Source organism: Patella vulgata, chromosome 3 (genome assembly GCF_932274485.2).
Source record: "Patella vulgata chromosome 3, xgPatVulg1.2, whole genome shotgun sequence".
In the NCBI taxonomy this organism is placed as follows: domain Eukaryota; kingdom Metazoa; phylum Mollusca; class Gastropoda; family Patellidae; genus Patella; species Patella vulgata.
Window position 1 is genome coordinate 28,232,913 of NC_065881.2, and position 23,177 is coordinate 28,256,089.

Consider the following 23,177-nt stretch of genomic DNA (forward strand, 5'->3'; position numbering starts at 1 on the left):
GTTATCACCTGATCTTTGTGAAATTTATATGCATGATTTAAATTAGTGAAATGAAAAAGCCTATTGAATTTCAGCAATTTACAATAATTACTTCTAGAGTTATTGCCCTTGTTTCATTTTGTTAAACCTTGTTAATGCTCGATTGATGAAAGTTATCATCCGATATGTATGTAATTTATATGCATTATTTAAATTAGTAAAACGAAAAAGCCTGTCAAATTTCAACAATTTCTTTAGATTACTTCCAGAGTTGAGACCCTTGTTTCAGTTTTTAGAACCTTGTAAACCCTCAAACGACAAAATTTATAATCTGATCTGTATGGAACTGTCTTGTAAAGGCCCCCAATTACCTACAAAGGAATAAAAATGCGACAACCCTTGTCGACCGCTCGGACGATTTAGCTGCTGTGGGCGTATGTTTTGTTGCCTGGCAAACTATCTTTCAAACTCTGTTCCACATAAATTTGGTATGATCGTTAAATAGACATCTGAAGCTGTGATTCAAGTCATAGTTTGGGCACATATCTTTTGTGGTTTTAAAGATATTAAATTTTGAAATCAGCTTAAATATGAACAATTTTTGTCATAAATCTAAAAAGTTCTCAGTCTTGCCTGATCCGAATTAAATAATTTTTGGCATGCAAATAGCTAAGCTAGTGTTTAATAAAATTACGGGAGTTTTTTTTCATGGTGCCAATAATAATGCCAAAATTCCAGAAAATCAAAAGATTTCATAGGTCGTTAAATAAACTGATCTGAAATAAAATCTATTACATATAATCACAATTGGTCCCATAGAAATGTTCCTCCGAATGTAAGCTTCAATTTGATGCCAAGTTTGTTAAAAATCGGTTGATTAGAACTTGTATTTTCTTCATCGTTTTCCTTGGTTACAAAAATGGTCCGTTCGAATCGTGACATATTCGTGTAATAATAAATGCTGTTTGTAAAAAATTGGACAAAATATCATGAATTAGCAATGAGTAGACTTTGCCGCTCCTGTCTGTGTAGTTTATGAAAAATAATATGATATCTTCGTCCCACAAAACAAAGAAAACGAATGGAGCCATTGTTATTGGCAGCTGTCAAAAAGACTGGTTATCCGAGATCAAATGAATTCCCCCTATTCTAGTTTTTGTGTATCAGAAATGACCAAAACCAGGCTACAGAAGCATATTTCTATGCAGAAACAAGAAAGACAAGCTACTATACATATCGTAACGTTCAAAACAAATTCGGATACTATTTTTACATCAACCAAGGTCAGGGATTCCCTCCCTTTGACTGACAACTCTGACCTATCCAGCGAAGTAAAAGTTTCTTTCTGTTGACAATTTAGGTTTTTAGGGGAAAAGGAGACAGGTACTAAAGTATCACCAAGAAATAGTTTGAAAAGTTAGTGCGAATCTTAGACATGGCGACGCCCTTAATGTGCAGTACATGAACTGTGAAACGTCAATCTGTCGTAATTTGTTGTTGGACGTGTGAAGGAATCGAGCTAGAGATACCGAGACTTAGTGAAAATCAACGGAATTAAGCCATGGGAATGTCCCGGGCTGGCATGTCTACATACGCTATTGCCAGACACTTCAATTGTCATCAGTCCACTATTGTAAGGTTGGAGGAACGTGTTAGAGTTACTGGATCAACACGTGACCGTCAATGTCCTGGTCCACAACGCGTTACAACCCAGACTCAAGACCGCTACATCCAGGTCACTCATCTGCGTGACAGATTCCGCCCAGGGACTCGAACAGGTACAGCAGTCGTCGGAAGACAAGGACCAGTAAGTGCCAACACCGTTAGACGTCGTCTAAGAGAAGTAGGACTCCGTGCTGGACGACCTTATGTTGGAGCTATCCTCAGGGATCATAACCGTCAGCGGCGTTTGATATGGGCTCAAGGACACCAGACATGGAGAAGAGTAGACTGGACTGGCAAAGTGTGCTGTTCAGTGATGAGAGTCGCTTTCATCTTTATCACCCTGTTGGCCATCAACATGTGTGGAGACGTCATGGGGAACGTCTTGCAGACTGCTGCGTCTTCGAAATGAATCGATGGGGTGGGGGAAGTGTAATGGTGTGGGGAAGCTTCACATTTCATCACCGGACCGCCCTACACATTTGCAGGGGTTACGTTAATGCTATAGCCTACCGTGATGATGTCTTGCAACTAATTGTTGTTCCGATGTTTCGAGCGCACCCACAACTTCAACACTTCCAACAGGATAATGCACCTCCGCATACCGCCGGTTTTAGTATGGACTACCTGGCTGCTAACAACATCAATGTCTTGGACTGACCAGCCATGTCTCGGACATGGCACCGATATAACATGTCTGGGATGAGATTGGACACCGTCTGTATCGGAGACCACAGATGCACACCATTGCTGCTTTAGAAGCTGCTCTTGTCCAAGAATGGAACAATTTGTCCCAGGCCTTCTTTCAAACATTGGTTAATTCCATGCGACGTCGCTGCACAGCGTGCTTAAGAGCCCGTGGAGAACACACGCGCTACTGACATCTGTGTCGTACTTTTGGTTTTGACCCCTCTGACTTTGTACCGTTGATTACAGATTAAACATCCATAAGTTTACAAATGTGTTGTTATTGATGTGTTCCCATTTGAATATTGTTCACAAAAGAAGCATAATAAATAAGATATGTTTACAGGAAAAACTAAGTAATGCGTTTTCCATGGCGCTCAGTATATTTAAACTAAAATCACTTTAGTTTTTCACTAAATTTACATCGCATACAATCCAACGATCCTCATTCCAGAACTTTTAATGCAATTACAGAATTGTCCCATGATATTACAGATCAAAGAAACACATATGCCCGATTTGACACGTAATCATTTTTCGAGACTCGTCTTTTCTTATGGCTATACCCTGGTGTTTATGCTGCGTACCATATAGTCACGCTACTTATAAAGTTGCATTTAATACAATAAAAATATTGACCATAATCTATCGCACAAATGCAATGTCGTCATTTATAAATATCGACATTTGAATATCCCCGGGTATATAGCGAACAAGCCAAATTTGCCGTATGTAAATATAATGAATCTCATAAATATACTAATTCTCGTAAATATACTTATTCTCATAAATATACTTAATCTCGTCTTCCGACAAGTTATTATTTTTGTCTTCAAATTTGTACCATATAACCAGATTCCTGATAAAAAAATTAATATAATTCAAATGTCGACCCTGCCATTTCAGAATTCACGTCTCACCGTTTCACGAATAGTTCGTGCAGAGCACGGGTCGGCAATCTTAGTAACGGCTCCTCGATCAAAGTAACAATTCTATTTATACATGTAAAGGCGTGCACATTCACACATATTGGAAAACTGCTCGGTTGCTTTATTTGAGAAGATACTGATATTAAACTATAAAATTTGTCAATTTTTTCTTTGAAAATTCTGATAAATTGTTAGCTCTTCGGGTAGCGTTGATCATATCGCTTAGGCCGTGTTAAATTAATTCTGCGTTTTGGGTCAACCGCGCGCGTAGCTCTCACATCGTCAAATCGATGGTTGTGTTGATTTTCTACGCGGTAGTTTGTGTTGTGTTTTGATTTCGGCAGCTCCGCGCGCGTACCTTCTTCACTATCGAACACACGCCTGTCTATTTTTGGCGACATACGCACATTTTTAATTTACACGCATAAATATTGGTTTAAAAAAATAAAATAATATAGTAATTTGTATACAGAAAGATTTGAAAACAAATCACGGTCATAAATTTAAAACGTTATTACATTACTCCATGTGTCAGCACGCGAACTTTCGCTGCCACGTTGTTCTAATAACAGTTTAACAGACTGGACAATTTTTATACGCCCACATTTTCATGTGGACGTATTATGCCGTCGCCCCTGTCCGTCTGTCCACAATTTGTTTGTGGACACTCTACAGGTCACAATTCTTATCCGATTTTGACGAAACTTGAAATATAGGTTTATCTCCAAAAGATCTCGGCTGCTTTCGATATTGGCATATGTATCGGATCGAAACTTCATGGATTATGGCCCCTGTTTGTACGAAAAATCACGTTTTTAGCTTGTGGACCCTATGGAGGTCACAATTTTTATCCGATTTTGGTGAAACTTGAAATGTAAGTTTATAACACAAAGATCTCGGATCCTTTCGATATTCACGCATATCGGACCGTAACTTCCTGAATTATGGCCCCTGATTGTATGAAAAATCACGTTTTTAGCTTGTGGACCCTATAGGGGTCATAATTTTTATCTCAAATAGCGTTAAAATATGGTATATCAAGGTTGTGGACCCTATAGAGGTCACAATTTTTATCCGATTTTGGTGAAACTTGAAATGTAAGTTTATAACACAAAGATCTCAGTTCGCGTAAAAATATGGAATATCAAGGCTGTGGACCGTATAGAGGTCACAATTTTAATCTGATTTTGTTGAAACTTGAAATGTAAGTTTATAACACAAAGATCTCGGTTCCTTTCGATATTTGCGCATATCGAATTGTAATTTCCTGAATTATGGCCCTTGATTGTAGGAAAAATCACTTTCTTGTTAGCTTTTTCTCTATCCATCTCTCGAAAATATGGGCGTATCCTGCCTGGCAGCCGCTGGTTCTTTTATTTACTATTATTTCCGGTACAGCGCGACTTATTTCAACTTACCTACAACTTCCATCATGGCGGATTCGGTGGCGGTAGACCAGTGATGGGATTTCAAAAATTTTTTTGTCTGACATTTTTACCAAAAATAAAGGGACATAACTCTTATCGTTATTTAGACCACACACAAAAATCACGTGTAAACAAAATATTCAAATTCGTCCATAATATAAAAATAGGTGCACCTCGTTATTTTTCATATTTAATTCCCGTACGGTATTCAAATTTATGTCAGTAAATAAAATAAAACCAAGTACGAACAATCCAAACCATAAGACAGAATTCGAAGTCCTAAAAAACTTTTTAGGCAAAATAGTGTATTCAAGCAAAATAGTGTAATCAGCAAATGGACTGCTCATTGTGTACAAAATACACGAGAAACAAAATCAATATGACGGCCATAAAACTTTTTAAAGGTTTTAATAAGTTTAGTGCGCAAGTATCCTTGTAGTTGAAGCTTAGATGACAAATGCCTCGATCTACTTAAAAAATCAGAATAAAAGGAACAAGCTCTCGCGTAACGAATTAGCTGAGACACAAACACTCCATAAGCTGGTGATATTGGAATGTTACTAATAAATGGAAAGTTAACAATCGGAAAGTCAAAGTCATCACGTTTATCGTACAATTTAACACTCAGTTTATGACAATTGTCAAAATCGAGACTCATATTCCTACAAAATTCATAATACAATAGAATGAAAGAGTGCCGACTGCTGCCGATCTGTACTGTTTCAAATTCCTCCAAAATTACCGTATTTTCGGGTCATAAGTCGCTACATTTTTCAGCAGAAGTCCGGCATTCGTCTTAAACTCCGTTACGACTTATGTAAAGAGGGTAAGAATATGATATCCCAAGAAATGACACCATCCGCTAAATAATCGCTATCACGCGCTATCGTCTAAAACAATTAAGTACTTACACTATTTCAATCGACATATTCATCAACATTGCCTAGGTTACTTATTTCTTTATTTAAAAACATAAACCCCATTCAAAATATGATCGTAAATCCGAGAATATGCCATCAAAATAGAATCTTTTCTTCGACATTAGAAGCGTGAATTTAGTCACGTATTCATTTCATAATTTCACGCGTCTCGCGATATTTCTAATACCGGTATAGCACTCGGCAAACCTCGGCAGATTCCGTTACTCTACAAACAGCCCCGCTGTATGACGGTAAGTGATATGTACCTAATCAGATTTTCTTCAAACAAGGACAACTTTGCTCTGAAAATTCTAAACACGCTTCGAACGACGCAATTTTGATAACTTCTTTCTAAAACCGGCAAGTTCGTAGGTACATATCACTTACCGTCATGCAGCCGAAGCTAGATGTAGAGTAACGGAATCTGCCAAGGTTTCCCGAGTGCTGTAAAAGTGTGCTAGAAATGTCTAATATTTTTCGGATATATGTGTGTGTGAAATAGCTTTATTTAACGCTCGCTTCCACCGAAGTGATATAGCAGACAAATTATAATGACTGTCTATTGATCTGGGCGTTATATACTCTTACAATATGTGACTTCTATGACTAGTTTATACATATTGTCGGCTCACATCAATGCGATTAAAATGTCCGTCAATGCAGAAACCACGAGGTTAACAAACGAAGATTAAAATTATAATGGATTGATGAATAGTCCGACAAAGGGGAAACAATGGCTTCCGTTTAAGATTAGATTGATGAATTGTCCGACAAAGGATTAAGTCAATCAATCAAGGCAGATTAAGTAGTTAATCAAGGTAGGTTTATAGACCGTATAACACGATAAATACGTTGATCAATTAATTACCTAATCAATCCAGCGTATTATCGACGATAATCTGGTTGAGTGGTAGTTATACACTCAGTAAACTATATTAATTTCGGAATTTTGAATATTATTCACCGTGTCTTGATGTCCGATTGGGCATATTCCCGGTCGGACAATTTTGGGCGTTTGGAAAAAAGATTCGGACAAGTCCGGAATATACGGGCAAAATCCCATCACTGCGGTAGACACTGGTGAAAACACCCTCCTAAATCTACAAATATCGGTGCTGCCAGGGAAAATAAAGGCACTGCAGTGGACCGTTGTGGAAACTCCATATGAGTACACTTTTAGTGATCTTAAAGAGGCTTTGTGTTGTGTTGAAAAAATGTGTGTTGTGTTAAAAATTTGGATGTGTGTTGTGTTGACCTCCCTCCCTCATTTTATTATGTAGACCGTAAAACCCGAAACACAGAATTAATTTAACATGGCCTTACCCTGTTTGTGTATTGTATGTTTTCATAATAGCCAGCAGATAATTTAGGATATCTGAAAATTTTCTGAAAGAACATATAGCTCGTTATTAGATCAAATATAAATCACATTAAATAGATTAATAACCCAAAGCATATTTGAAACAAACAGCATTGTAATTTTATGCAGAAATACATTTCCCTGTTCCCCAATACAATATATTTCATTACCTTTTCAGACTGAGACAATTTCCTTTCGAACTGGTATGGAGATGTAATTCAAATTTATTATCATCGCAGAGATGTTTTGCAAATAAAGGGGACAAAGTAATATTAATACTATCAATCATAATTTTGGTACTGTTATACATATATTAAACATATATATACATTGTCGGTTAAAAGCCTGTTTAAATCACTGTGTTTTAAATAGTTTTTATACGCCCACATTTTCATGTGGACGTATTATGCCGTCGCCCCCGTCCGTCCGTCCGTCCACAATTGTTTGTGGACTCTCTACAGGTCACAATTCTTATCCGATTTGACGAAACTTGAAATATAGGTTTATCCCCGAAAGATCTCGGCTGCTTTCGATATTGGCATGTATCGGATCGAAACTTCATGGATTATGGCCCCTGATTGTACGAAAAATCACGTTTTTAGCTTGTGGACCCTATAGAGGTCACAATTTTTATCCGATTTTGTTGAAACTTGAAATATAAGTTTAGAACCCAAAGTTCTTAGTTCCTTTCGATATTCCCGCATATCGGACCATAACTTCCTGAATTATGGCCCCTGATTGTACGAAAAATCGCGTTTTTAGCTTGTGGACCCTATGGAGGTCACAATTTTTATCCGATTTTGTTGAGACTTGAAATGTAAGTTTATAACCCAAAGTTCTCAGTTCCTTTCGATATTCGCGCATATCGGACCGTAACTTCCTGAATTATGGCCCCTGATTGTACGAAAAATCGCGTTTTTAGCTTGTGGACCCTATAGAGGTCATAATTTTTATCCGATTTAAAAAACCGTATTATTATATCACCGTTACACCCTAAGGACGGCTAAGTTCGAATTTCATGAAAATCGGCCCTAAATTGACAGACAAAATGGCCGCCGTTCATTCTCAAATAGCGTAAAAATATGGTATATCAAGGTTGTGGACCCTATAGAGGTCACAATTTTTATCCGCTTTTGTTGAAACTTGAAATGTAAGTTTATAGCCCAAAGATCTCGGTTCCTTTCGATATTCGCGCATATCGGACCGTAACTTCCTGAATTATGGCCCCTGATTGTACGAAAAATCGCGTTTTTAGCTTGTGGACCCTATAGAGGTCATAATTTTTATCCGATTTAAAAAACCGTATTAATATATCACCGTTACACTCTAAGGATGGCTGAGCTCGAATTTCGTGAAAATCGTCCCAAAACTGACATACAAAATGGACGCCCTTCGTTCTCAAATAGCGTAAAAATATGGTATATCAAGGTTGTTGATCCTATGGAGGTCACAATTTTTATCTAATTTTGTTGAAACTTGAAATGTAAGTTTATATTTCCTCAAGCACTCAATGTTTATTAAATGGAATAAAACAAATCAGTTCTTAACTTTTGAGAATGAACGGCAGACATTTTGTCTGTCAATTTTGGGCAGATTTTCACAAAATTCGAACTCAGCCGTCCTTAGGGTGTAACGGTGATATAATAACACGTTTTTTAAAATCGGATAAAAATTATGACCTCTATAGGGTGCACAAGCTACAATCAGGGGCCATAATTCAGGAAGTTACCATCCAATATGCGCGAAATTTGAACTCAGCTGTCCTTAGGGTGTAACGGTGATATAATAATACGTTTTTTTAAATCGGATAAAAATTATGACCTCTATAGAGTTCACAAGCTAAAAACGTGATTTTTCGTACAATCAGGGGCCATAATTCAGGAAGTTATGGTCCGATGTGCGCGAATATCGAAACGCCCTTCGTTCTCAAATAGCGTAAAAATATGGTATATCAAGGTTGTTGATCCTATGGAGGTCACAATTTTTATCTAATTTTGTTGAAACTTGAAATGTAAGTTTATAACCCAAAGATCTCGGTTTCTTTCGATATTTGTGCATATCGGACCTTAACTTCCTGAATTATGGCCCCTGATTGTACGATAAATCACGTTTTTAGCTTGTGGACCCTATAGAGGTCATAATTTTTATCCGATTTAAAAAAACGTATTATTATATAACCGTTACACGCTAAGGTGGCTGAGTTCGAATTTCGTGAAAATTGGCCCAAAACTGACAGACTAAATGGCCGCCCTTCATTCTCAAATAGCGTAAAATTATGGTATATCAAGGCTGTGGACCCTATATAGGTCACAATTTTAATCCGATTTTGTTGAAACTTGAAATGTAAGTTTATAACACAAAGATCTCGGTTCCTTTCGATATTTGCGCATATCGAATTGTAATTTCCTGAATTATGGCCCCTGATTGTACGAAAAATCACATTTTTAGCTTGTGGAACCTATAGAGGTCATAATTTTTATCCGATTTAAAAAAACGTATCGTTGTATCACCGTTACACCCTAAGGACGGCTGAGTTCGAATTTCGTGAAAATCGGCCCAAAACTAGCAGACAAAATGGCTGCCCTTCGTTCTCAAATAGCGTAAAAATATGGTATATCAAGGTTGTGGACCCCATGGAGGTCACAATTTTAATCCGATTTTGTTGAAACTTAAAAAGGTAGGTTTATAACCCAAAGATCTCGGTTTGTTTCGATATTCGCGCACATCGGACCATAACTTCCTGAATTATGGCCCCTGATTGTACGAAAAATCACGTTTTTAGCTTGTGAACTCTATAGAGGTCATAATTTTTATCCGATTTAAAAAAACGTATTATTATATCACCGTTACACCCTAAGGACAGCTGAGTTCAAATTTCGCGCATATTGGATGGTAACTTCCTGAATTATGGCCCCTGATTGTAGCTTGTGCACCCTATAGAGGTCATAATTTTTATCCGATTTTAAAAAACGTGTTATTATATCACCGTTACACCCTAAGGACGGCTGAGTTCGAATTTTGTGAAAATCTGCCCAAAATTGACAGACAAAATGTCTGCCGTTCATTCTCAAAAGTTAAGAACTGATTTGTTTTATTCCATTTAATAAACATTGAGTGCTTGAGGAAATATTTAGAAAGAGTAAATACATAATCAAAGATCTTTGCCATTTTACTTTAGTTCAGTAAATTTTATAACTGCCATTGGTTGATAAATTATACAGAAAGGGTGATGTCTAATTAAAATTTACAACAGAGTCACACAAGACTGCAACAAATACTGACGATTTTGTTTAGTGTACACTCTTCAATTTCTCCATCTTTAACATTTAAATAATCAATTGGTAAAGTTCCCTGTAAAACAGTATATTTCTGTCTGACAGATCCTATAACACGTTCTACATGAATACGAACATTGGCAATTTTCCGAGTTGTTTCAATATCTTTAGCTGACAACTGTTTTTTTTCCTTTAGTAAATGCTGGAATGTATACTTCGGCACACCTTACACCAACACTCTCGCTGATATCAAAACCTCTATCCGCAAGAACAAGATCACCTGGTAACAGTTTGTTAAGGAATCCTGAGTCTTCCGTAATTAGCTTGTCACTGACACATCCACCATATCCACTTGATATAAATGATATTACACCCTGTGGAGTAATCCCAATAAGATATTTTGCTGTATTGTGGTGTTTGTAAGATGACCAGGTTTGTGCGCGTGCCATTAAGTTAGAAGGACGATCTATAAAGATTTCAAAACAGTCTACTATTACTGCCACTCTGGTTCCAAAGTTAGTTCGAAAACTCATTGGCATCGTTTTTCTAAGTTCTTCCCTATCTGGTCAGTGTACAAGAGGTTTCATCCGCACATACATTAGTTCAACCATACTTAAAAATATTCTGGATGTAGTTGCCACAGATATTTTAAAATGGTGGGACAAGTCTTGCATTGATAATCAATGTTCAAAGTTTAATCAAAATAAGCAACATTTGTTGAAACTTAGAAAGCAAACTTCTACCAGTGTATACAATACATGGCTCCAGAAACTTGAACAGGGTCATCAGTACAATGTAATTTGGTAAACCTGTGTAATATTTTACCTTCTCATCTGAACCATTAAAGGACTCTGGTAAAAAACAATTCTTCAAATTTTTTTTTTTAATTCCTTATTTTCTACTCGAAGACGTTGGACCTCTGACTCCATAGCTGTTATAAGGTCCATGTTTAAAGAAGTGTGAGTGGCAACACCAGTCTCACCTTCCATCTTTTCAAGAACAGGGTCATGTTTTTGAAGTTGTTGCAGTGTCAATGCTGCCTCACTACGTTTTTTCTTGGTTGATCTTTCCAAATTACGGGAATACCTAGAAGCTGCATCAGTTGGTAGTGGGGACATGAGACGTTTGCCATGACCTAATTTAACAGATGGTATCCAGTCTGGATTTAAACTGTCATACAATGCAGAAGGTTTACCTTAAAAAAAAAAGTTATTCAGTGCAAATATTGATACAATGTACATGATAATAAAATACACCATTTTTTTCATACCTACTGTGATGTTTCAAAAGGTGAGCTTGGGGTTCCTATTTTTAAAAACCTGCAACAAACTAGGCCTATTCGTGCCTGTTAATGTAGGCCTACATGTCTGGACCATATACATGCGTCCACTGTGACCTACAAATGTATTTTTGTTCGTTTTTAAATAGATATATACTGTAGTTAAATTCCTAAGCATTTCAATATATTAACAGAACTTCCACAGTTGATCCCTTTAAGTAGGCCTACCTTAATTACCCCCCCCCCCCCCCCCCCCCCCCCCCCGCGCCTCTTTTTATTTGGAAAATGAACCCGAAAATTTTAATCAATGCAAATATTTATAATTACCAGTAATATAATGATCTGAGGACACTTGTATATTGACCAGGCTGTCCTGTTTTATGTCAGCTCTGGAGATGTTTGACAGCCATTTATCTCGCCGTTGTTTTGACAGTTCCTTAGTTATGTCCAAGCGCTGAAATAAGCGTCCGGACACGGACAATGTCCGGGCGAATTGACCCCTTTTGACAGGCCAAATTGCCTTTCGTCCGGACATAATTGTCCGAACCGTGTTTTTGTAAAACATTATGTCAAAAATATTTGAGTCGATCGCTATTTATTATTAGACTCGAAAGTCCAGAACCAAAAATATCAATGACCCGAGTCATAGTGAAAATGTTACTATTTATATCTCGGCCGCGTTCAGATAAAATCTTCAATAATTTTTAGAATCGACTCTTTTACGCTGGTTATATCAACGACCCGAGTCATAGTAAAAATATTACTATTTATACATGTATCTCTCTCGGCCACGTGAAGAAAAAATAATGAATAATATTGAGAATCGGCTCTTTTACACTGGTTATTCGAGTCTCGTAGCTAGCTTTGCGTTACTTTAGTATATGATTAGCTCTAAATCACACCTAACATGACATGTAATTATATAAATTATTAGTAATAAAAGTAATAATATTTTAAAATTAGTTTACAAGAAAATGTCCAAGTTGACTATGGATGTAATTAGGGACAGATTTTTTATACGAAAATATCTCACTTTGTTGGACACTTCCAATGTGAATGTAAATAGAAGAGCCGTGAAAACATGTCGAATAAAATAACTTCTTACTTTTCCCAACCCTCGGACACGGATATCCCGGCTAGTGGGACCGTTCCAGAAAATTCAAAGACTGGTACTGTGTCTTAATCTTATGTCTCTCATAAAGACACTTCTAAACGGGGGGAGTCGCCGTCACCAGTTGGACAAATACAAAAACGAGCCGTAGAACTAGAAAAGTGGATCAAAAATGACTTGGCAGATTCTGAACCATTTACGACAACTCAAGATGTCTATTCTTTAGTTAAATTTGAATCTTAATCAGAGTTTTTAGGATTTAGTCCCCAGCCCCACCAAAGAGATTAATGACATTATTATATGAACTATAAAGTTGTATTCCATATACATATAAAAACTTAAAACTCCAGGTTGTATGTGAGTCATCAATTTATTTTATTAATAAATGTATGTATAATAATATATATAAACATAGTAAATTTCAACAGTTTTTTGGTTTAATATACTTTATAAAGTATTTGTCAGGCTGAAAATCTGAAATGTCCGGCCGAAAATCAGTTCAGCCTGACATGATGTCAGGCTGAACCTTAGCAGTTATTTCAAGGCTTGGTTATGTCACCGTGATGTTCAATTACTTTCGGTAGCCGATAAAACGATTTCTGGTCCCTGCCGTGTCTGTTTGAACAATTAACAACTACACAAAAGGAAGGCATTATGGTAATATCACAATTTGTTGTCAATCCATCGGACCTGTTAACTTCATTCAAGCGAAAATGTCACGGATGTCGTTATATCTATATTTAGCGCTCTTTTGTTTGTCTACCAGCGTCTCGGTGAAGTCATAGGACCGTCACTTCCTAGATTATGGCACGTGTTTCTACGAACAATCACATTTTAGTTCGTGGACCCTGTAAAAACCGTTCAACTATATCAGGTCACAATTTTTATCCGATATTGACTAAACTTGAAATATAGGTCTATCTCGCAAACATCTCGGTTTTGTTACTTTTGATATTGGCATAAATCGGACCATAACTTCATGGATTATGACCTGATTGTACGAAAAATCACATTTTTAGCTTACGGACACTCTAAGAGGTCACAATTTTCATCTTTCCATATTCGCGCATATCAGATTGCAACTTCCTGGATTATAGCCCCTGGTTGTACTAAAAATCGCATTTTTAGCTTGTGCAGGTTCCATTTTTTATCCGATTTAAAAGGCGTTCGAATATATCACCGCTATACCATTGTTACGGTTGAGTTCACATTTCTTGAAAATCGGACCAAGCTGGCCGACAAAATGGTCGGCCCCCTAAACATATGTAATACCCAGGTTAGATCTAAATATCAAGGCCACCTACAGATTTCACCAAGGTCATGAAATGTAAACAGGGTTAACGGCTATTCTAACCCAAGATCTAGCCCTTACCCTAACCCTCGGCAGCAATCACGTGCCCTAGCCCTGATTACATGTCGTGACCTTGACGAAATCTGCCGGTGGCTTTAATATTTGAATCTGACCATAATACCCAGGTATTATTTTTTATCCAATTTTGATGAAACTAAAAATATATATTTACAATCTAAAGATCTGGGTTCCTTTCGATATTGGCACGTATTGGATGGTAACTTTCTGGATTATGCCCCCCTGATTGTACAAATTATCACGTCTTTAGCTTATGGACAATTTGTATCTTAATCACCTTGTTGTCCAATTCTGTTAAAACTTAAATATGTTAAGGATCAAAAGATCTTGAATGAGAGGATAAGCCCTATTGATTTTACCTCTTCCCCATCCTTGCAAAATGTGGGCATATCTTGCTTGGCAACCGCTTGTTTTAAGTGGTCATAACTGATAGCAGTGAATTATTTGATGGATAAGGGACACGAGGAAAGAGTATAAATAAAACTATCACGTCGTTTTTTCTAATTACCTAATTTGTTATAGATACAACAGACTTGAGATGGACTTGAAATAAAGATCTGTTGTTCAGTTATCTAATCGCGACCCTCACAACAGTAGTCTCTTAACTCAGAGATCAGTATAGAGCATAGCAGGGTTTTCTTCTTCTGAAATTCTACATTCTAGAAGTTTCACTTCTACTCACTTCCATGTTAAAATCAAGCCGCTTGTTTTTTACTGAATAGTTACGTGCGTGCAATAACCTGGAGAAAAGAGTACTTGCGGCCAAATTATTGTTAGCCCCTCCCCCCCCCCACAGTTCGTCTTCTAATGACCCTGATGCTACACACTGTAGTCTTTATCGCATTAAGAGTATTTTTGGCAGAGAGTGGGTAACTCCTGATAATCGATCAGGTTTGTATTCTCATGACTGCAATGCTTCATGTCAAATTTGAAATAAATTGTTAGACTTTATCGCGTTCACAAATGTTAAAATTCAATGTGAAGCACTGCGACAGTAAGAGGATGAGCCCCATTGATATCCCCTATTCTCCGACCATCTTTTTCAAAATGTGCCCACTTGTTGTCCCACTTACTGTGCTTTCATTCATTTGATACTTTGATGGTGGTGATGATAATTTGTAATTGAAATCAAATTATGTCCACTATTATCAGATAGCATAATTGGCATGCCTGATACTAATTTGTAACTGATATTTTGTTGTTGATTACCAATAACACACAGAGTGTCAATCCATGTACCTTAAAAAAAAATACCAAAGAGCTTGAGATGTTGATGACCGAGTCTTCTTGTTTACTCTTGTGGAATGAATCGTTACTAGTTTCTGCCATATTTGTTATGATTCTGTGAGTACTTCAGGTACACATGCATGCCCCAGAACAGTTTTCCATTGACTTTAAAAGAGAATCTCCTACGAGTCTCTTTTGATATGAAAAAATATCAGCGCAAATTGATAAAGTATAAAAATAAAGCGAAGCTTTGTTGATTACTTTATCGATGAGTGTTGATTTTTTTTAGATATCAAAAAAGACAAGTAGGAGATTTTATTTATCACCCAACCTTTTCTTACAAGCAAAAATAATTAAATATAATTATTTGGTATAGATTTTATTTTACGGAACCTGATTACATTACGGAGTAGTGATACATTATCTTTTGACAGCCAGTCACCCGTGAAAAACATTAATGGTAGTCATGTTGAAATATAAACTAAATAAAAGTAGTTTCTTTTTATTAAAAAAGTAGTTTCTTTTTATTAAAAAAGTAGTTTCTTTTTATACGCCCACATTTTCATGTGGACGTATTATGCCGTCGCCCCTGTCCGTCCGTCCTTCCACAATTTGTTTGTGGACACTCTAGAGGTCACAATTCTTATCCGATTTTGGCGAAACTTGAAATATAGGTTTATCTCCAAAAGATCTCGACTGCTTTCGATATTGGCATGTATCGGATCGAAACTTCATGGATCATGGCCCATGTCTGTACGAAAAATCACGTTTTTAGCTTGTGGACCCTATGGAGGTCACAATTTTTATCCGATTTTGTTGAAACTTCAAATGTAAGTTTATAACCCACAGATCTCGGTTCCTTTCGATATTCGCGCATATCGGACCATAACTTCCTGAATTATGGCCCCTGATTGTACGAAAAATCACGTTTTTAGCTTGTGGACCCTATAGAAGTCATAATTTTTATCCGATTTAAAAACCTGTATCAATATATCACTGTTACACCCTAAGGACGACTGAGTTCGAATTTCGTGATAATCGGCCCAAAATTGACAGACAAAATGGCCGCCGTTCGTTCTCAAATAGCGTAAGAATATGGTATATCAAGGTTGTGGACCCTATAGAGATCACAATTTTTATCCGATTTTGTTGAAACTTGAAATGTATTTTATAACCCAAAGATCTTGGTTCCTTTCGATATTCGCGCATATCGGACCGTAACTTCCTGAATTATGGCCCCTTATTGTACGAAAAATCGCGTTTTTAGCTTGTGGACCCTATAGAGTTCATAATTTTTATTTGATTTAAAAAAACGTATTATTATATCACTGTTACACTCTAAGGACGGCTAAGTTCGAATTTCGTGAAAATCAGCCCAAAACTGACAGACAAAATGGCCGCCCTTTGTTCTCAAATAGTGTAAAAATATGGTATATCAAGGTTGCGGACCCTATAGAGGTCACAATTTTTATCCGATTTTGTTGAATCTCGAAATGTAAGTTTATAACCCAAAGATCTTAGTTCTTTTCGATATTTGCGCATATCAGACCGTAACTTTCTGAATTATGGCCCCTGATTGTACGAAAAATCGCATTTTTAGCTTGTGGACCCTATAGAGGTCATAATTTTTATCCGATTTAAAAAAACGTATTATTATATCACTGTTACACCCTAAGGAAGGTTGAGTTCGAATTTTGTGAAAATCGGCCCAAAATTGACAGACAAAATGGCCGCCGTTCGTTCTCAAATAGCGTAAAAATATGGTATATCAAGGTTGTGGACCCTATAGAGGTCACAATTTTTATACGCCCACATTTTCATGTGGACGTATTATGCCATCGCCCCTGTCCGTCCGGATGTCCGTCCGTCCGTCCACAATTGTTTGTGGACTCTCTACAGGTCACAATTCTTATCCGATTTTGACGAAACTTGAAATATAGGTTTATCCCCAAAAGATCTCGGCTGCTTTCGATATTGGCATGTATCGGATCGAAACTTCATGGATTATGGCCCCTGATTGTACGAAAAATCACGTTTTTAGATTGTGGACCCTATAGAGATCACAATTTTTATCCGATTTTGTTGAAACTTGAAATGTAAGTTTATAACCCAAAGATTTCGGTTCCTTTCGATATTCGAAAGGTTGTGGACCCTATAGAGGTCACAATTTTTATCCGATTTTGTTGAAACTTGAAATGTAAGTTTATAACCCAAAGATCTTGGTTCCTTTCTATATTCGCGCATATCGTACCGTAACTTCCTGAATTATGGCCCCTTATTGTACGAAAAATCGCGTTTTTAGTTTGTGGACCCTATAGAGGTCATAATTTTTATCTGATTTAAAAAAACGTATTATTATATCACTGTTACACCCTAAGGACGGCTAAGTTCGAATTTCGTAAAAATCAGCCCAAAACTGACAAGACAAAATGGCCGCCCTTCGTTCTCAAATAGTGTAAAAATATGGTATATCAAGGTTGTGGACCCTATAGAGGTCACAATTTTTATACGCCCACATTTTCATGTGGACGTATTATGCCGTCGCCCCTGTCTGTCCGTCCGTCCACAATTTGTTTGTGGACACTCTACAGGTCACAATTCTTATCCGATTTTGACGAAACTTGAAATATAGGTTTATCTCCAAAAGATCTCGGCTGCTTTCGATATTGGCATGTATCGGATCGAAACTTCATGGATTATGGCCCCTGATTGTACGAAAAATCACGTTTTTAGCTTGTGGACCCTATAGAGGTCACAATTTTTATCCGATTTTGTTGAAACTTCAAATGTAAGTTTATAACCCAAAGATCTTGTTTCCTTTTCGATATTCTCGCATATCAGATCGTAACTTCCTGAATTATGGCTCCTGATTGTACGACAAATTGCGTTTTTAGCTTGTGGTCCCTCAAGAGGTCACAATTTTTATCCGATTTGAAAAAACGTTTTGGTATATCACTGTTACACCCTTATGATGGTTTAGTTCGAATTTCGTGAAAATCGGACCAAAACTGCCGGACAAAATGGGCACCCCTTGTACGCAAATAGTGTAAAATATGGTATATCAAGGTTGTGAACCCTCTAGAGGTCACAATTTTCATCCAATTTTGATGAAACTTGGAATGCATAATTATATCCCAAAGATCTTGGTTCCTTTCAATGTTCACGCATATCGGATCGTAGCTTCCTGAATTATGACCCCTGTCTGTACGAATAATCTTGCTATTAGCTTGTCCCCCTAGAGGTCACAATTTTTATTCGTTTTAAAAAACCATTGTAGTACATCACCGTTACACCCTAATGATGGCTGAGTTTGAATTTCATGAAAATCAGACCAAAATTGACAGACAAAATGGCCGCCCCTTGTACGCAAATAGTGTAAACATCTGGTATATCTAGAGTTCACAATTATGATCCGATTTTGATGAAACTTGAAATTCATGTTTATAACTCAAAGATCTTGGTTACTTTCGATATTCGCGCATATCAGATCGTAACTTCCTGAATTAAGACCCTTGATTGAACGAAAAATCGCATTTTGAGCTTGTGGTCCCTATAGAGGTTACAATTTTTATCCGATTTAAAAAAAACAAAAAACTTGTGAATATATCACAGTTATACAGTAATGATGGTTGAGTTCGAATTTCGTGAAAATCGGACAAAAACTAACAGATATAATGGCCGTCCCTTGTACGCAAATAGTTTAAAAATTGGTATGTCACATTTTTAGCTTGTGGATTCTCTAGAGGTCACAATTTTTTTTCCGATTTTAAAAAATGTTTAGATATATCACCGTTCCACCATAATGATGGTTGAATTGGAATTTCTTGAAAATCGAAATGAAAGTGCCTGACAAAATGGCTGCTCTTTGTACGCAAATTGTGTATAAATATGTAATACAAAGGTTATGGACCCTCTAGAGGTCACAATTTTTATCCAATTTTTATGGAATTTAAAGTAGCTAAGTCCGTAACTCAATATCATCCAAAATCTTCGACATTGAAAACACAAATTTTTTTGCAATTTAAATCAGCATTGGTGTTGTGGTCTTACTTGGAAAAGATGGGCTTCTGATATCCAATATTTAAGACAAATAAACATTTTACCATGGTACACGAATCGTGTACCATAATGCGTTTCAGCGCCATTTGTAACCAGGTGCTCAAAGAATGAGGCTAGACATATTCCAAAAGTCATGTCAAACCGAACGGTGATGCCATATTCTTATTTGGAGAGCATGCGCAATATATACTATTTGTGTTTACTGGAATAACCAGACGCTAGAAACTGTCTTTCGGTTGAGACTTCTGGCGTATTTCGCCGAACATAACTGATGACAATTCACTGTAAAACGGAAACGATTGAATGTAAAACAGTTTATATAAATTCATATTACATTATTATGTGCGTTGCGACCCATTTGTGCCAATTTCTAAGCCCAAAATATTATCGATTTAGCTCCTTTAAAACATATCTTTATATTCCAAAAATCTCAGTCCCTTGTGATATTTAAGCATTTCAGACCATAACTTTCTGGATTATGGCTCTGATTGTACAAAAAATTGATTTTGTTTTTAGCTGTTCTCTATCCATCACTTGCAAAATGTGGGCGTATCCTGCCTGGCAGCGCTGGTATTTCAATAAATCGCTGCATGTAATGGACTTTAGCAGTGGTAATATCCGGGAACAACGACCACTTGACTCCATGACAGATGTTATGATCTATTCGGCCACCCACCAACTCAACAATCCCACCGCAGATTGGGTCACATGACAGGTCATTTAATAAATCAGGCTTGGTTACATGAGCCATATTAAGCAAATGGCAATAATTTATAATTTGTATTTTATTTTCAGGCAATGTTGTGCTACTGGTTCACATCAAATACCTTTTCACTTGTACAAGTTGCTTTTTTAAAAATACCTGCTGTTCAAACTTATTTTAATTTGGGGACAATGGTTCAACATCCACAAAGTGCAATTCCTAAGAAAGCGTTTGTTGATGGATTCAAGGAGTGTAAGTTTTAATTATGTATTTTGGACCTGTAGTTTTTGTTGTTATTTTTTGTGATTTTAGTCAGCGTGGGCAGCCAAAACTGTTCATGGTGGAAACATCTTGGCATCAAATATTTTTTAGTCATGAACCGACCTGCTTATCAAATTTAAATTGGGTAAGTTTTAACAAACTGGAGTAGTTTTACGGATAGGACAAAATATTGCCCATATCTCAGTAACGGATCTGCATACAGTCTTCATTTTTATGTGCCCACATGGGAATATTGTCATATATTTCGAATGACGAAAGTTATCATCCGATCTGTATGAAATTTATATGCATCATTTGAATTAGTCCAACGAAGAAGCCTTTTGAATTTCATCGATTTCTGTCAATTACTTCTAGAGTTATGGCATTTGTTTTACTTCGTTGGAACTTGTGAACGTTCGCATTACAACAGTTATAATCCGATCTGTATGAAATTTAAATGCATTATTTAAATTAGTAAAACAAAAAAGCCTCTCAAATTTCAACAATTTCTATAAATTACTGCCATAGTTTAAGTCCTTGTTTCAATTTATAGAAACATGTGAACCCCCAAATTATAAAAAAATATATGTTATAGTATATGGCCTTAAGCTAACGAATCCAAAATTATACCTCTCTAGGCGGAAAACTTGCTGAGATATGGCCATTTGAAATTAGGGTACTGAAATGGATCATAAATTCAGTAATTTTTTTATGCGCCCACATTTTCATGTGGACGTATATTTTCGTCGCCCCTGTCCGTCCACAATTTGTTTGTGGACACTCTACAGGTCACAATTCTTATCACTGTAATACTGGTGTCGTTTATAATGGGGGTTATAGCGCTAAAGACTAGGTATATAGCTTAATTTCAAAACATCGTTTGATAATTGATAATAATCGTTTGAAAATTACAAAAATAGTTTAATTAGTACTATGGCTTAATTTAATGGTACAGCGTTTAATTTTTCCGAGAGGGGTTAAGAAATGGAGACCGTTCACTTATCTAGTGCGTTTATTTATTAGACGAGTAGTTCAATTTCCCGAGATGCGTATAGAAATAAGACCTGCTTAATTTATCTACTATGTTGAATTATTACATGAATCGTTTATTTTCCCGCGAGCCATCTATCCGATCGGTTCATTTTGATTACGATTATTTGCATATGAAGTGCGAATAATAATGGTGAATATTAAAAAAAGGCACCTTACCGTGGTCGTAGTATTATTATCCATTCAAAATAGTAATTCCGCCATTGACAAATATATCAAAAATCGGTAAATTTAAAAGTGAAAAAAGGTGTAAAGTTAAGCTATTTGCAACCCATTTAGCGTCTTCATATTTTAAAATATTACTTCGAAACTTTTCATAAACTCGTAGCAATAATCCATACGAAGAGAATGTATGTGAAAACTAATTAGTAATGTTTGCAGTTGCCGAGAAATAGGCAATTTTGCATGCGTCACTTTTCACATTATTTTGCCTATAAAAGAGTCAATTATTATTGGATTTTTCATAAAAGTGAGACTTGATGTCTAATGTCAATTGTGACAAGTTCAAACCAATTTAACATTTTCACTGTCGACGGAAATGATGTCATTTGGGCAAAAACTGTATTTTAAGCATTCAAAACACATGTTTTATTCAAATGGGTCTGATTTATAATGTTTTTAAAGGTATGATATTTGATTCCAATCAACAAATAGAATGAACGCATATGGTCATACAGATACCACAAAATGGTTTCTAACTTGTTCCGTTACAGAGAAATAGCCGATTTTCTACAAGGTTTTTGGTGTATAAAAGTGTCGATTATTATTCGATCGTCATACAGTTTTCACCACGTGATGCCTTATGCCATTTATGATTTCATAGAACTAATTTAACTTTTTCATTATCACTGGAATTAATGTCATTTTGGCAAGAACTGTATTTTTAGGCTTCAAAACAAATGTTTTTTTTTTTTTGTCCCCCTGCCTTTCAAAGAAAGCAGGGACTATTAAAATGGGTTCGTCCGTCTGGATGTCTGTCCGTCACACTTTTTGAGACACAATAACCCTTCTTCTAATTGAGCTAGAATGTTCAAACTTGGTGTAGGTGTTTATTAGGTCAATGCCTAGATGGAATTTAAAGATGAGCATTTTCTGCTTAGGGTAAGCAGAGATAAGTAATTTGATTGGTTGATACTTTGGGACATGATGTATAGTTTCATTATATCAGTACCTTGACTAAGTTCGATAATGAAGATTTTCTGCTCAGGGTAAGCAGAGCGGTAAGCAGTTTGATTGGTCGAGACTTTGGAACACAATAACTCTGATTCAAATTGAGCTAGAATGTTCACACTTGGAATAGGCGTTCATTAGTTGAATGCTTAATGGGTAAGCAGAGATAAGCAATCTGTCCATCCACAATTGTTTGTGGACACACTACAGGTCACAATTCTTATCCGATTTTGACGAAACTTGAAATATAGATTTATCTCCAAAAGATCTTGGTCGCTTTTGATATTGGCATGTATCGGATCGAAACTGCATGGATTATGGCCCCTGATTGTATGAAAAATCATGTTATTAGCAAGTGGACCCTCTAGAGGTCACAATTTTTATCGGATTTTGATGAAACTTGAAATGCATGTTTATAAACCTGATTGTAAGAAAAATCGTGTTTTAGCTTGTGATCCCTCTAGAGGTCACAATTATTATTTGATTTAAAAAAACATTCAAATATATCACGGTTACACCCTAATGACGGTTGAGTTCGAATTTCGTGTAAATCTGACCAAAACTGCTGGACAAAATGGCTGCCCATTGTACGCCAATAGTGTAAAAATATGGTATATCAAGGTTGTGGACCCTCTAGAAGTCACAATTTTAATCCAATTTTGATGAAACTTGAAATGCATGTTTATAACCCAAACATCTTGGTTGCTTT

At 36.4% G+C, this 23,177-nt stretch overlaps 1 protein-coding gene across 3 annotated transcripts in view; it reads left to right on the top strand.

Moving 5' to 3' along the window:
- Window positions 1–23,177, top strand: part of LOC126816902 (mitochondrial inner membrane protein OXA1L) — a 158,238-nt gene that overhangs the window by 90,969 nt on the left and 44,092 nt on the right. For 2 of the 3 annotated variants that reach the window (XM_050543711.2, XM_056099507.1), the window contains exon 8: window positions 20,080–20,239. In XM_050543711.2, the coding sequence (XP_050399668.1) occupies window positions 20,080–20,239 (160 nt within the window). Of the gene's footprint in view, window positions 1–7,142; window positions 7,231–20,079; window positions 20,240–23,177 lie in introns of all 3 variants that reach the window. The other variant, XM_050543712.2, reaches the window with a different exon arrangement.